This window comes from Pundamilia nyererei, unplaced genomic scaffold (assembly GCF_000239375.1).
Source record: "Pundamilia nyererei isolate P.nyererei 1_Seehausen unplaced genomic scaffold, PunNye1.0 scaffold00550, whole genome shotgun sequence".
Taxonomy (NCBI): domain Eukaryota; kingdom Metazoa; phylum Chordata; class Actinopteri; order Cichliformes; family Cichlidae; genus Pundamilia; species Pundamilia nyererei.
In genome coordinates this window covers 44,267-60,424 of record NW_005187951.1, presented here as the reverse complement: position 1 = coordinate 60,424, position 16,158 = coordinate 44,267, and the positions used below count along the sequence as shown (strand labels likewise).

General features: G+C 44.8%; 1 protein-coding gene across 4 annotated transcripts in view; it reads left to right on the top strand.

The window, feature by feature from the left end:
* Nucleotides 1-6,967: 6,967 nt before the first annotated feature.
* The window catches only part of LOC102209166 (MAP/microtubule affinity-regulating kinase 3-like), an 11,165-nt gene continuing 1,974 nt past the window's right edge, over nucleotides 6,968-16,158 (top strand). Inside the window, exons 1-18 of one of the 4 annotated variants that reach the window (XM_005754346.2) lie at nucleotides 6,994-7,548; nucleotides 8,323-8,511; nucleotides 8,590-8,643; nucleotides 9,428-9,476; nucleotides 9,872-9,937; nucleotides 10,031-10,101; nucleotides 10,206-10,262; nucleotides 11,010-11,144; nucleotides 11,246-11,347; nucleotides 11,416-11,535; nucleotides 13,941-14,040; nucleotides 14,115-14,227; nucleotides 14,299-14,416; nucleotides 14,494-14,684; nucleotides 14,815-14,903; nucleotides 14,976-15,248; nucleotides 15,457-15,501; nucleotides 15,625-16,002. In XM_005754346.2, the coding sequence (XP_005754403.1) occupies nucleotides 7,498-7,548; nucleotides 8,323-8,511; nucleotides 8,590-8,643; nucleotides 9,428-9,476; nucleotides 9,872-9,937; nucleotides 10,031-10,101; nucleotides 10,206-10,262; nucleotides 11,010-11,144; nucleotides 11,246-11,347; nucleotides 11,416-11,535; nucleotides 13,941-14,040; nucleotides 14,115-14,227; nucleotides 14,299-14,416; nucleotides 14,494-14,684; nucleotides 14,815-14,903; nucleotides 14,976-15,248; nucleotides 15,457-15,501; nucleotides 15,625-15,994 (2,193 nt within the window). In that variant the 5' untranslated portion in view covers nucleotides 6,994-7,497 and the 3' untranslated portion in view covers nucleotides 15,995-16,002. Of the gene's footprint in view, nucleotides 7,549-8,322; nucleotides 8,512-8,589; nucleotides 8,644-9,026; nucleotides 9,115-9,427; nucleotides 9,477-9,871; nucleotides 9,938-10,030; nucleotides 10,102-10,205; nucleotides 10,263-11,009; nucleotides 11,145-11,245; nucleotides 11,348-11,415; nucleotides 11,536-13,940; nucleotides 14,041-14,114; nucleotides 14,228-14,298; nucleotides 14,417-14,493; nucleotides 14,685-14,814; nucleotides 14,904-14,975; nucleotides 15,249-15,456; nucleotides 15,502-15,624; nucleotides 16,003-16,158 lie in introns of those variants that run through there. The other 3 variants (XM_013907842.1, XM_013907843.1, XM_013907844.1) reach the window with 3 other exon arrangements.

Here is a 16,158-nt window from a genome sequence, read left to right as displayed (position 1 = left end):
AGCTAACTGCGCTAACGCACTAGTTCCCACAAATTGACCGTTGCGTGGCACATCCGACATACTGTTTTACTTTTGTCCATGACAAACTTTTTTTTTTTTTTGTGTCCATGACGCACTTACTATCGGGGTCATGCTTCACATGAAAACAAGATAGTTCCAAATGCCAGACCTGAATGAGGGTGGGGGAGATTCAGTTTCGGGTAGCATTGAGGGAGTTGCCATGTTGCAATGAGCTTAGCTTCTGTCTTGCTAGCTTGCGCTGCACTCAGTGGATCTACACTCGACAGTGCAGCCTAGGCGGAGTACTCGAACGCAGATCCACTGAGCGATCAACACAGACAGCATCGTCAGAAGAAAAGTTGACAAAACAAATAAAAAATGTTGTATTGTTCAATACATATGCGTACCAAACCGAAAGCACTGTATCGAACGGTTCAATATCGATATGAGTATCGTTGCACCCCTAGTAAATATCCGGTTTCAACTGTATATTTGATGATGTTGGTGTTTGGCTTGCTTGTCAGCACAAAGAGGGAGAGAGAGGAACAGAGAGGGAGATGGAGAGGAGAATGAGGACAGAACAGAGATGGAACAAGAGCCAGGTGAGACAGACCTTTTACTCAAAAGGTTGTTTGCCAAAACTCATCAGAACATGTATTTAGTACCTTTCTGAATCTAAATAGTGTACTTTGGTAGAATTGGTTAAGTCCTAAGTAGTCCTGATTTTGAACTGTTGTAGTCCTGTTTTACTTCCAGATCAGTTCTGGGTTCTGGTTGAATTGGGGTTTAGTCCTCGTGTTTTGATACAGCCCCGATTTTGTTCTGTCTTGCTGCTTAATTAAAAAACTAGTTTAAGGTGTCCTGCATATGTGATATATATATTTTTCCTATATGAGGTCATTCTTTTTTGAACAAAACTCAAAACACAGCCTAATAAATCTTTCAGTCAGCCCCAACCCCCACATGCATACTACCCTTTAGGGCTAAGCCCCGGGTGTATAAAATGTCTGGCTCTGCCTCTGGAGTTAACAGTATCCATGACACACAACGTAACGTTCTATAATGTGTCATGCGCAAAAGCGTCAGCTCTAAGAGCCGTGCTTAGAGAGTGCTTTGTAGTGAATCAGAGTCGACTCCCATTGAGCGAGAGCCGGCTCCTCACTTAATTTCCTTTCGCTGTTCAGCTCTCACACAGTGGCTCAGCTATGCTCCAATCCCTCCATATTGTGGCTAATCACATGCGAGGATATAGGATAATATCATTATGTGAAAAACAGAGAGGGTGAGAGATGCGACAGTCGAGTGGAGCGTGCGTCTGTCCTCTCAGTAAGTGAGTGAGACAGTAGACAGCAGTGAGGAGGGATGTGCGAGTGCTTCGCAAAAACACATATATATGGCTGACACCCGTAAACGAAGCAGCATCTGACTGCAGTTTAAAGACTTTTTTTGTCTCAGTCTTGGTGTTGGTTTTGGTCTCGCCTGGACTTGGTCTTGGTCTTGTCTTGGTCTCGATACCCTCTGGTCTTGGTATTGTCTTGGTCTCAGTTTAGGCAGTCTTGACTACAAGTCTAGTAAATATGCTTCCTGTTTCTGTGACTGCTGCTGTTCAGCTTGGCGGGTTTAGAGTAGGAAGTATGACGTGAGTGTCTCAAGTTTCTCAGGAAGCAAGCTGGCACAGCTGTAAGCAGGTGTTTTTATGACACTCCAATCAGCAGCAGGTGACTGACTCGTCATCAGCGTGGTTCCAGCAGATCTAACCAGGTGTGCCCAACCTCTGACTTTATCCCAGCTGTGACAGGCTCCATGTTGCTCAGAGAAATTGGTTTGTGGGGCAACAATCATGTCAAAGGGTATGTCTGGAAGTAGTCAGGGTGTGGCATTGAGACTGAACTCAGCTTTTCACAATATGTGTTTAATTCATGATTTACCAGCTCTGCATGGGAGGACCAAGGAGAGCTGTCTCCCTCTCTCTGCTGTCCGAATGTAGCCTAACGTAGCTCAGTGTTTCATCTCTGCCCAGAATCTGCATTTCCTTCTGTTCCTCATCGTGATCTCCCTCGTCCCTCTGTGCGTTCGTCTTTTTAGTGTTTCCCTACTTTCGCTGATCATCCTGTGAATCCAGGATTAAAGCTATTTGTGAGTTTAGTTCTGCCTGAGAGTCCTGCATTTGGGTCCCACCCTAACTTGCTTCATGCAGCGTTTTATGACAATATATGAAAATTAGTAACAAAACAGAACTTTTTCATGATATTGAGATTTATTGAGATTATCTAGTGTATGTGAGTTCTTTTTGTACTCTTTGCATGATAACTGTGAGGTCTTTGTACTGCAGACTGAACCTGGGCCAGGAGACTAAGAATCAGGCCAAAAGCTTCTCAGCTGAAGGACTCAGAGAGGACACTTTTGTATAGGAATTTCTTTTATTTATGTATTAATCACATTATTTTATTGTATGATGCCTTGGTGCTACTGGATTTAAACATGTTTCACACTCATACTGTAAGACAAATGGTGGGGCTATAGTAAGGAAGTTGGGGGAAGCAGACAACTCCACAGGTGGAGTCTTTTGTCTCTTCGAGGACTCTGGGAGGTAGCAAGGGAGTGTGAACCTTAAGGTGTGAAACAGCTGTGTACTGCCTTTTGTTCCTGGAGAAGGTATTTAACTGAGAGCCATGTTAGGCTTGGGTGAGACTCTGCTGACCGTTTGCCCCGCGATCATGCAGGCTCTCCACCAAGCTTCGGTTTTCTGTTCTTTGTTTGTGATTAAAGAATGTTAGCTATCGCTCACCGCTCGTCAGCAGGCTTTATTTAATGGAAAACTTCCACAGCACTTTCCATCATAATAAATCAGGATCAAAGTTCACAGTCACATGACAGTTATTCAGAACTCTGACTTGGATCACAAAGACCTCAAGATGATCTACCTGCCACATACCAAACCAGAGTTGTTGTTACAGAGCACCAAGCAGGAAAATACATTATTTCAAGAAAAAACAGAAATGGTATTAAATGAAGACATTTTCCTCCTCGGAGACTGTACCATTGACTGAATCAAAGAAAAAAAAAGGACAGGACAAATTTTGTCTCTGATTTTTTGTTTTTGTGGTCTGACCCAGATCAGAGAGGAAAATAAAGTGTGACAATCCACATCAATGTACATCGATCACATCTGCACAAATAATCCAGAGCTCTGCTCCAAAACAAGCCCAGTCAATCAGTCAGTGATCGCAAGCTCATCACTGCCACTGTACGAACAAGATTCCTCAGAGGCAGGAACACACAAACAGATCCCCGATGTGAATGCTTCCTGTTCACTCATCATCACAGTCTTGGGCTACGTTCACACTGCAGGTCTTAATGCTCAATTCCGATTTTTTGATCAAATCCGATTTTTTTGTCTGCTTGTTCACACTACAGATAAAATGTGACAGCAAACGCGCTCTAGTGTGCACCCTCAATGCGGCCCGCATGCGCAAAAGAAGATGTCACACACAACGCACTCTGTTTAGACCCAGACCAAACAGTATTGTTTGACTGATGGCCCTTAATATAAAGACTTCGGACTTTACGTTTCCCAATTTTTGCTTTAAGTTATTTTGTTATTTACATAATAATGTAAATAACCTAATAATTATCCTTATTGCTGTTTTAGAGAGGAGCGGCGCTTCAAAGGATAGTTGCAGATTTCTGTCAGAATCTGCAGATTATACAGTACACATAAAATGTTCAAGTTGTCTTCCCAACAGTTTCACTAACATCTACACGGGATGTCTTCTCGGGTGCTTCTCCGGCGCTGATAATTGGCGTCTGTCTTGTGTCAGTGACGTAAAAGACAGATTTAATGCGACATGACCATTCAAAAAACAGTCGCTTTCTAAAACATCGGATATATATTGGATACTGTATATACCACATACGAAAGTGACCCAGATTGGATTTGAAAATATCAGATTTGTGCCGTTCACACTGTCATACCATGATCGGATATGGGTTGCATGGGGTAAAAAAAAATCGGATTTGATGCACTTTCGCCTGCAGTGTGAACGTAGCCTTAGTGACATGACCAATCAGTGCTGAGAGATGAATCACACAATAACCTCAACAAGGATCAGATCCAAGACGCAGGAAATACAAGAGTACCTCAGACCCACGCTGAAGAGCTACAAATGCAGTTTTCTGTTTTGGTAAAATATTCATCAAGGCTTATTTTTATTGTTATTAGTATTATTATTATTATTGTTGCACGAAGAGAGGATGCCCCGTGTTTATGACCCCTGTCAAATGATTTATGACAGATGAAGTAACAAAAGTTTATGAATGTCATAAAATCACGAAATTCATAACTCTGTAATAATGAATAATCATATCCCCCAAAAATTATGATAATGAAAACATAGCAATGGAACAGCATGATGAATAAGATGTTTGAGATAGAAATGAAAACTATGGAATAATAATTCAGAACGGGGTTCAGCTGTCATTTTAAAAAAAAAAGAGGTCTTATGAAACTTTATTCTTATCCTTTCAAACTATGTCAAATTTCCATGTTATGCTTTTTTTTTGTGTGTGTGTGTTATTTTCTATAGAAACTCTGTGTGTATAATCATGTATATTTGATACATAAAATATTTAATCTTGTATTTGTCTATTTTGTGGTTATTGAATATAAATTCGTCACGTCTTCCTGATAGACAGATGGCTGAAACAAAAGCCACCAACGTTTAAATAAGAAAACTCCAAGAGGAGACAAGCAGCACTGAGTCTGCATGCAAAACAAGAAAACCCAACAGCATTCATATTTGCTCTATCACAGGTGGATTTCTAAAGCCAAGGTCAGTGCTGCTGTATACACTCTCAGATGGAAACACCGATGAATCTACAGATTCACAGATTTCATTAGACCATCTAAGTCTTTAGATTTTGTTGTTTTTTTTGTTTTACATAAAAAATGTCAACATTTTATATTTTCCAGTGAAAGCATAGTGCAGGGACTCCAGCAACACTTAAGGGAAGATGAACAACTTTAATAATTGACCAACGCGTTTCAGCTTGTGGCCTTCATCAGGGTCATCACATTCGGCCACAAGCCGAAATGCGTTGGTCAGTTATTAAAGTTGTTCATCTTCCCCTAAGTGTTGCTGGAGTTCCTGCATTGTGAATTATTTCATCCTCTCCGTGCACCTTGGAACTAGGTGAAGTTGTGCCAGAAATTTTTGCAGTGAAAGCACAGTGACATGGGAAGATATTTTTCTTTAGTGATGTTACTGCAACAATCTCAAATACTTCTGAGATTTTATGGTGAAACTATTTGATTTTGTGGCCTTTCTCTGATGATGCAAATGTCAGGACCAAGAATCATTCAGGGTTAACAACACAGGAGAAAACAGTTGATGTAACTGTCCCTGAGACAGTTAAATAAAGGTGTTTGTTTTATATGTTTCTGTGATAAATTCATGTTTAATTTAGTTCATTTATTTGTTGGAAAGTGTTAAACATGTCTTAGATAAGATAATAAAAAGGATAACATTAATTAAAAACTTAAAATGAACTTAAAACTTAAAATACGTGATTACAAAATAAGCACTTTGTTAAAGCTGTAAAGTTTGTTTGAGGTAGAGTTTGTAATTGTCTCATGACCAGAGTTTAGCTGAGAGCACAACCATGGTCAGAACTAACATGGGTACAGAGCTACAGATGCAATGATATGCTGAAAGCGTTGCTGCTGAGTGTAGTTCACAACTTCTTACACATACTGATGTCGCAGAGTTTTGCTCAAATGGTCTGATCACATCATTACAAATGTGTGTGTTCAGTATTGAGTTGCTGTGTGTGAAAGGTGACAGCTGTGTTGGAGTTGTGTTCACATTTTTCCAGTGCAAGTGTGAAATGTATTTAGTGACTGAGTTTCAATTCAATTTTATTTATATAGCGCCAAATCACAACAACAGTCGCCTCAATGCGCTTTATATTGTACCGTAGATCGTACAATAATAGATACAGAGAAAAACCCAACAATCACATGACCCCCTATGAGCAAGCACTTTGGCGAGAGTGGGAGGAAAAACTCCCTTTTAACAGGAAGAAACCTCCGGTAGAACCAGGCTCAAGGAGCGGCGGCCATCTGCTGCGACCAGTTGGGGTGAGAGAAGGAAGACAGGATAGAAGACATGCTGTGGAAGAGAGACAGAGATTAATAACAGGTATGATTCAATGCAGAGAGGTCTATTAACACATAGTGAGTAAGAAAGGTGACTGGAAAGGAAAAACCCAGTGCATCATGGGAATCCCCGGCAGCCTACGTCTATTGCAGCATAACTAAGGGAGGATTCAGGGTCACCTGGTCCAGCCCTAACTATATGCTTTAGCAAAAAGGAAAGTTTTAAGCCTAATCTTGAAAGTAGAGATAGTGTTTGTCTCCCAAATCCAAACTGGAAGCTGGTTCCACAGAAGAGGGGCCTGAAAACTGAAGGCTCTCCCTCCCATTCTAATTTTAAATACTCTCGGAACAACAAGTAAGTCTGCAGTGCGAGAGCAAAGTGCTCTAATAGGGTGATATGGTACTACAAGGTCATTAAGATAAGATGTGATCTGATTATTTAAGACCTTGTATGTGAGGAGCAGGATTTTGAATTCAATTCTGGATTTAACAGGAAGCCAATGAAGGGAAGCCAATACAGGAGAAATATGCTCTCTCTTTCTAGTCCTTGTCAGTACTCTTGCTGCAGCATTTTGGATTAGCTGAAGGCTTTTCAGCGAGTTTTTTGGACATCCTGATAATAATGAATTACAGTAGTCCAGCCTGGAAGTAATAAATGCATGAACTAGTTTTTCAGCATCACACTGAGACAGGATATTTCTGATTTTACAGATGTTGCGCAAATGGAAGAAAGCAGTCTTACATGTTTGTATAATATGTGCATTGAAGGACATTGAACGGTTCAGAAATACTAATGCGGACCTCCGGCCCTTCACCGCTGAAGGCCTCCGTAAACACTCCAGCAACAACAAACGCCGCCGCTCGGTTAACCAATCCTTTCGCACGCTGTCTGTAACGTCACATCCCGTCAGCGCGCTGGGCTGGGTTAGTCCTCCATCTTGGCTAGCGTAGCGGCTAACGGTGAGGCTGCCGTAGAGGATGAGGAGACCCTGACTGAACCGAACCGGTACCGTGTCCCCGAGCCAGAAGCCACCACACGCCACCGGACAGGCTCCGCGTACGCGCACACCCGGTAGTGCCGGGCTGCTAGCCGCCAGCAAAGAGGAACTGGTGCTCCGGTTCCGTTCGGGTCGATGCCGGTTACAGAAAGCCGGACAAGAAGCCGAGACGAGCCAAGCCGGGACAGATAACCCGCCCGGCGTGCAGCCAGGACCGGGGCCGGTGATGCTGCGTGGGAACCTGCTTAGGTAAACTCAGGCTGACGTCACGCAGGTGTTCCGGAGCGGAGCGGGGGCTTCATGACCGAAACTAACGACCCTGGCTCACTGTGACCCTGGAACATGTCCGCCAGGACCCCGCTGCCCACCGTGAACGAGCGGGACCCCGAGCACGTGAGTGCGCGTATGTTTTTCGTTTGGAAAAGTTAGACAACAACAAACAAACAGATCAGTGAGTTACTTAGTTTCTAGTTCAGTTTCTATTTAATAAAACTGTTTGTTTACTGATAAATGTAAATAACATACTCGTGACTACAGAAATCTGACCGCTGACCTTTGACCACTGCTAATATTACCTATATATGGTTTGCATCACGGGGTTACCTGAAGCTCAGACTTCATCATTAAATAGGTGAACATCCTCCTGAGTGAGCAGCTCCAGTGTTTCTAATGCCAAGAGACATAATAAAAACATCCCAATAAAGCGCAGATGTAGGTGCTGCGATGCGATATGGCAACCTTGCTTCTGTCAGTCTGCCCCAGGGCAGCTGTGGCTACAACTGTGGTTTGCCTGCACCAGTGAGTGAATGTGAGAGTGAACGAATAGTGGAATTGTAAAGCGTTTTGGGTGCCTAGAAAAGCGCTATAGAAATGCAATCCATTGTTATTATTGTTATTATTATTATTATCATCATCATCATGATCACTGATGTCATGTCAGTGAGCATGACGTTATGTCACTGGGCGCTGCGATGTCATGTTAGTGAGCATTGATGTTATATCAGTGAGTACTGTGATGTTCTTTATTCTTCATCATTTTGACCTATGATTTTGGGATATGTCCACAATCCACTGCTACCAGGTGATTGCTGGATAAAAGGGTTGGAACATGAACAGATACTTTGAGCTGGGACCATGCTCCATGCTGACTGTGTGTTTATTTCCCAGCATGCCTCGGTGGACGACGGGCGCAGCGAGGTGCCATCCCGCTCTGTCCGTTCCGCCCGCTGTAAAAACTCATCGGCGTCTGGCACAGACGAGTCACCGCATGTGGGAAACTACCGGCTGCTGAAAACCATCGGGAAGGGAAACTTTGCCAAAGTGAAGCTGGCTCGACATATCCCAACAGGATGGGAGGTGAGATGAGTCCCGGGGACTGCTGGGAAATATCCCAGACCCCCTACAGAGCACTGATCACCTGTGTGTGTCTGACAGGTCGCCATCAAGATCATCGATAAGACCCAGCTGAACCCCAGCAGCCTGCAGAAGGTGAGCACTGTCACCTGACAGGAAGTAATGTGCTCACAAGTGTCGCAGCAGAAATTACACTGAAATGGTTCAAATTATTATTATTTAGAAAGAGTCAGGCTGAAGCAGAGAACGGTGTTTTTAGGTTTACCTGAGCAGGAAACATGAAAACACTCATCTGGAGCTGGTTTACTGACTCGCTGCTGAAGTTCAAGGAAAAACGTGTTTTTAATATGTGATTCTGCCATCAAATCTCAGCCTGTGCTTTGTGCAGACTACCAAACCTGTGGTCACAGATCATACATGCGTCCTTAGTCTGAGCTCACCACTCAGAATTCACCCTAAAAAAATAAAGCTAGACTAACGTCTGACAGTAGCCCGACTCTGTGTTCTTAATGGCGCAGGGAGCTGACGTTCATCATAATTCACATCAAGATGATGACCTTTCACCTGGATGTTTTCAGGCTGGTCTGAAACAGTCAGGTGTAATAGGTGAGTTGACCTGATGTACCTTCAGTTGCAAGTGTCTGCGTGCTGCTGGGATGATTTTAATCAGGAATGGTTTTTACAGGAGCCGTGCTGAGGCATTGATGTGATTTTTAACGTTATAATTATTGATCATTGTTCCGTAATCACACAGCTCACTTTGAAAAAAATGGTTAGAGCGCTGCGTCATCTCTCACACGCAGCTGACCTCTGAAAGACAGGAACTTTGTTTCGTACCAAACTGTTCCCATCGTTCTTGATGACGTCTGTGATTCATCCTGGCGTTCCTGACGCTGTCTGTTTCCTGTCTGTGTCTCAGCTCTACAGGGAGGTCCGAATAATGAAGATCTTAAATCACCCGAATATCGGTGAGTACCTCCTCACGTCATCACTGCACCTGTGTGACCGACCAGAGTTGCTCAGATGCCATATTTGTAATTTTCCTGGGGTTAAACAGGTGAGGGGCAGAACCTCGTCACACGGCTGTTTCATATTACCTCGCTGCTTCTATCAGGTGGTTCATGACTTTGTTTTTCTTTGCTGCGATCAGTTTGGTTTCTGTTTCTTCTCTAAGAGCCTCAGTACAAGGGAAGTTCTCTGCACTGAGCCTGAGTTCAGTGCAGAGAACTCCCCTTGTACTTCATGGAAGTACAGCCTGATGGCTTCACGCAGGGTTCAGATAATGTAAGAGAGCGAGCTGAGCTCTCTTACATTATCTGAACCCTGTCTGTCTGTGTGTGTATACACATGTACGTGTTTGCAGTGAAGCTGTTCGAGGTGATTGAGACGGAGAAGACTCTGTACCTAGTGATGGAGTACGCCAGCGGAGGTTAGTTCTTCATATATTTTAAACTAATCAGAGGCTGGGACAGGTGTGACCTTTGAACCCTGTGTGTGTGTGTGTGCGCGTGTGTGCGCGCAGGTGAAGTATTCGACTACCTCGTAGCTCATGGTAGGATGAAGGAGAAGGAGGCCAGAGCTAAATTTAGACAGGTAACATGTACACATGCACACACTGCCGTTACCATGGTAACACATTGGCAGTACTATCCATCGCATAATACTCAAGTGTTTCAGGTCCGTGTGTGTCTCCACAGATTGTGTCTGCAGTCCAGTACTGCCATCAGAAGCACATCGTTCACCGAGACCTCAAGGTAACGCCCCGGGCGGTTATTCTGAAGCCCCACCTAAACTTTATATGAGAGGTCTGCAGGTGTGGAATCACCTTCACATCTGAAATTTAACGTTTTCAGGTGTTTTCGATTTCCTCTTCTGAAGTTATCAAACTGTATGTAAAAATGGAAGCAGCTCCCTAAAAGCTGCATTCTCTCTGATGTCTAGCATCGGGGGTGATTCTTCTGGTTGTGGAAAAGTGAGAAATTGAGCGTCCTGCTTGGTGATCCGTTTCCTGTCAGGTCCTGTTAAAGACGGATAGGAGCAGGAAGGAGGGAGGGTTCAGAGTGGGGCTAACATCGGACGCCCCTACAGTCATCGCATAAATTTAAAAACAGCAGGAGGATGAAAACGCTCGAGGCGTCAGACTAACTGCAGTATTTTTATTTTCTCTCTGGTTTTATTTTTCGTTTATTAGTGTAGGAATAGGTTAGCACTTAGCATTAGCTGCTCACCTATTTCCATGTTTTGATATACAGGTTACAGTCATGTACAGTGAGCCAACCACTCTGACTCTCCATGTTAGCTCCTACAACTGTATTACTACAGAGTGTAGTTACACACACAAACACACACAGGCTGACTTTGAAGCATTGAGGTTTTCCTCTGTTTTAGAGAGCTGAATCCAGCTTATGTCTGCATTGTCCTTACTGTCACAATGCAGACTTCACTCCAGCTATAAACAGGCTTCCATGTGTTCCTAACAAATGGTCTCTGCTACTCTGCAGGCGGAGAACCTCCTCTTGGACGCCGACATGAACATAAAGATCGCAGACTTTGGATTCAGCAACGAGTTCACCGTTGGAGGAAAACTGGACACCTTCTGTGGGTCTCCTCCATATGCTGCACCTGAGCTCTTCCAGGTACGCACAAAGGTGTCTGTGGTGTGTGTGGTTTTCTGTGAAGCTGCAGAGTATAGAGTGTGTGTGTATTTGTGACGTATGCTTGTGCGTGTTTGTTTCAGGGTAAGAAGTATGACGGTCCAGAGGTGGATGTGTGGAGTCTCGGGGTGATCCTTTACACGCTGGTCAGTGGCTCTCTGCCGTTTGACGGGCAGAACCTGAAGGTGAGGAGCAGGGAGGTCTGAGGATGTCCTGCAGCATCAGGACATGACAGTGATTGGTGTGTGTGCAGGAGCTGAGGGAGCGCGTGCTGCGAGGGAAATATCGAATCCCCTTCTACATGTCGACGGACTGTGAGAACCTGCTGAAACGCTTCCTGGTGCTGAACCCGGGCAAGAGAGGAACACTGGAGGTGAACCACTACATCAGCAATATAATCAATACATCATCTGTACATAATCAATACATCATATATGCATAATTCAGTTCAATTCAGAGTGAAGGATAAACAGATGAAAACAAAAACATGAACTAGGAAGTAGGGCTGTGCGATATGACCAAAATCTCATATCCCGATATAAGAATTCTATCGTCCCAATAACGATATAAATCACAAAAATGTAATGTTTTCTGTAAATTCTGTGAATCTCGGGCAGCTCAATTTGCGTGAAGTGTTTCCAGCTGCGTGTCATGTAGCTGGAGTCGAGTGTTTTAACCGATGCATGAAACGATACATTTTTAGACACAAGTTGTAACGGCCACCGTTTTCTTTGTGAGTATTTATTACACGGCGTGCTGCGGGGAAAAGCCTGTTCTAACGTTTGAGTCTAAGGTCTATTTTTTAGCACCTGGCGGCTCTTTTTTACTTCTCATCCGTAAATAATCTGCTCTTTCACGTGATTCAGTTTATTTTGAAAAGTCTCAACAGGATCTTGAGCTTTATTGTGAAAGGTTTATGTGGAACATAAACAAGCGGACACGCGATGGTGTCGTCGTTGCTAACCATAACGCATAAAAACAGGCGCTTGTCCGTCCGTAGTGTGGTTATATTAAATATAAGAGAAATAGAGAACTTTAAGAAATTAATATAGCCAAAACAGTGACCATCAAAACGATGAAAAAATATTGCCGTAAACAATTTATTTTGCGACACCACGAAACAAACGATTGTGTAAAATGAAACAATAGACGTTTTTATATCGTCATCCGATATATATCGTTATATCGAACAGCCCTAGCAGGAAGTGCACAACGCTGACTCGTTTCAGGTTTTTACTTTAAGTCTCTGAAGCCACCTGTGCATCTTTCATGTTTCAGTTCAATTAAATTTTATTTATACAGCGCCAAATCACAACAACAGTCGCCTCAAGGTGCTTGTAGACCCTAAAATAATACATACAGAGAAAACCCAACAATCATATGACCCACAATGTGCAAGCACTTTGGTAACAGTGAGAAGGAAAACCCCCTTTTAACAGGAAGAAACCTCCGACAGAACCAGGCTCAGGGAGGGATGGGTGGAGGAAGACAGGACAAAGACATGCTGTGGAAAAGAGCCAGAGATTAATAACAAGTATGATTCCGTGCAGAGGGGTCTATTAGCACATAGTGAGTGAAGAAGAAACACCCAGTGCATCATGGGATTCCCCCAGCAGCCTACACCTATTGCGGCATAACTAAACAAAGATTCAGGGTCACCTGATCCACCCCTAACTATATGCTTTAGCAAAAAGGAAAGTTTGAAACCTAATTTTAAAAGTAGAGATAGTGTCTGTGTCCTGAATCCCAACAGAAAGCTGGTTCCACTGAATAAGGGCCTGAAAACTGAAGGCTCTGCCTTCCATTCTACTTTTAAATACTCTAAGAGTAAGTGTGAGAGCAAAGTGCTCTAATGGGGTGACATGGTACTACAAGGTCATTAAGATAAGATGGGGCTTGATTATTCAAGACCTATGTGAGGAGCAGGATTTTAAATTCTGGATTTAACAGGGAGCCAATGAAGGGAAGCCATTATAGGAGAAATATGCTCTCTCTTTCTAGTCCCTGTCAGTACTCTTGCTGCAGCATTTTAAATCAACTGGAGGCTTTTCAAGGAGTCTTTAGGATATCCTGATAGTCTATACATCTCTGTCCTCTGTCATGTGCTGCTTAATGTTGAAGAATTTGTCTTGAGGTGCGACTCGGTATAGATAGAACGGCACCTTCCTGTGGTTCGTGTGCTTGTCAGAAACCTGATTACCTAATTATGCATTGGTGTCATGAGCTGCTGGTTACTGTGGCAGCTTGGTCTGTTTTCATGTTTTCACTCAGTTTGAACTGAACAACGCGCACAGCTGACTGAACTTTAGCCTGATTACAGGAATCAGCTAATCGTGGACTCTCTGTGTGTGTGTGTGTGTGTGTGTGTGTGTGTGTGTGTGTGTGTGTGTGTGTGTGTGTGTGTGTTTCCCATTCTTACATATGATGAATGGTGTGTGTGTGATCACGGTTCCGTGAGCCTCCTTGAATGCTGGTTTGACACAGTTTGATCTTTAGCATCAGAAACATGATATCTGTAAAAATATTGGCTCCTTTGTTGCCATGAAATGTTTACTCTGTTGGTCCTGTGACATTAGCACAGAGTGAGATGACATCATTACACCACAGCTCAGGTCCCTCACACAGGACAACAATTACTGGGTCCTAGTCAATATAGCCATGATAAATAATCAGTACAGCAGTGATAGTGAGGGTACTAATTATGTAATTATCTGTTTATAATGACTAACCCTCACCGGGTAACACGTTACCTGAACGTTACGTTGTTTCTTTTATCAGCAAATCATGAAGGATCGGTGGATCAGCAGCAGCTCTGATGAAGACGAGATGAAACCCTTCATCGAACCAGAGCTGAACATCAGAGACGAGCAGAGGATCGGTACACACACAGACACAGACGCACACACATAGACGTAGACAGACACACACTGACTGTCAGTATTGATCTGTCAGACCTGATGGTGGGGATGGGCTACTCCAGAGATGCAATCACTGATTCGCTCTCCAAGATGAAGTACGATGACATTACGGCCACCTACCTGCTGCTGGGACGCAAGACTGTGGAGGTAAGTGGTTACAGTGTTGACAGCAGGTAATGTTGGCAGGTGTAACAGGTGTAGCTGTGTCTGTGTTTCAGGTGGAGGCCAGCGACTCCTCCCTGCTCAAACCACGGCCGTCTACCAGCAGCCAGTCTCCGGCGCACGTCGCTGCCCCACGTAGCTCCTCCTCCAAACAAAGGCGATACAGCGACCAAGGTAAACGCCCACTCCTACACTGGGACCTGGCTCCAACCCATGGCACACTAACACCTCCTTCTTCCTCTCCTCCTCAGTGTGTTCTGTCATGGCTCCTCCCACCAGGAGTCAGGCCACCACGTCAGCAGAGTGTGAGGTGAAGCTGGAGGGCAGAAGTCAGAACACGAAGTCCAGTCCTGTGGAAACAGGAAGTCCTCTGCTGGGGAGCGCCAACAACCCCAATGTGGCCGATATCCCAGAGAGGAAGAAGAGCTTAGCTACACCCCCTGTAAGTGACACTGCAGCTTGCAGATGAGCTTGTGTTGTGCTTTTCAAAGCTTATTTCCACCTACTGCGTCTCAGTTATTGGTTGATTATTGTCTATGGTCTTCACACTTTTCATTGGCTGTGTGTCACAGGGCGGGTCCTCCAGCATGACGAGAAGGAACACGTACGTGTGCAGCTCTGCGGAACGTCATGCTGCGGTCCATAACGGCAGAGACGGCAGGTACAGTCGCCAGGTGAGTCATGCCTGCTGATCCGTACGCTTTGTATCTAACTTTTGCCATCCTCCACGCAGCGCAGTGACCACGCCCCCCCAGCGATCAGGGGGTGGAGCTTCCACTCACAGCATCAGCAGCGGAACAACTCCTCCCGACAGGCTTCATTTCCCTCGGGGGACAGCAAGTCGCAGCACATTTCACGGTGGTCAGCTCCGAGAGAGACGCACTGCCACCTACAATGGCCCCCCTGCTTCCCCCACCTTGTCACATGACGCTGCACCACTTGCCCAATCACGGGCCAGAGGCTCCACCAACCTCTTCTCCAAGCTCACCTCCAAATTCACACGCAGGTATGTAACAGCGAGGCATCATGGGAGGTTTACCGGGCAGCTGACAGGGGGCGCTGTAACGACCAGCACCAGACCCTCCAATGTTTTCTTCTTCTGCTACAACCAACTCTGCTTTCTTCCTCCCTTGCTTCCTTCTGCCTTTCCTTCTTCCTTTCCTGCTGCATCCATGTCACCCTTTTGCTCTTGCTTCCTGTGTCCTTTCTGTCAGAGGGATCTCAGAGCTTGAGAGGAATGGCAGAGCTGAGGGCTCCAGGTGAGTCAGATGATGTCATCATCTCTTTATTGTGATTGGTTTGGAGTGTTGACGGTAAACACAGAGACTTTCCAATCAGAGAGCAGCATGTTTGTCAGCTGATACTCTTCTGTCCATCTGCAGCCGTAACATGTCGTCGGAGCAGAAAGAGGAGCCTGCGTCCCCCGCTGCTCCTCTGCTGAAGGATGCCAAGCCTCGCTCGCTGAGGTTCACGTGGAGCATGAAGACCACATCCTCTATGGAGCCACTAGACATGATGCGCGAGATCAGGAAAGTCCTTGATGCCAACAACTGCGACTACGAGCAGCCCGAGCACTTTCTGTTGCTCTGTGTCCATGGAGATGGCCACGCCGACAGTCTTGTCCAATGGGAGATGGAGGTGTGCAAGCTGCCCCGCCTCTCACTCAACGGCGTCCGCTTCAAACGGATTTCAGGAACATCCATCGCCTTCAAGAACGTTGCTTCCAAGATCGCCAACGAGCTCAAACTGTAGCCGCGCAGGTACTTGCGACCTCATTGGCTACTCAGGGCTTGCAATATCGCTAGCCCGACGTCCCGGGGCTAGCGATTTTTCCAGTCGGGCTACCAAAATCTATCTCTGCCCTGCCTGTCGGGCTATTGTAGGAAGGAAAAATATATGTCAATGCTTTTGCATTC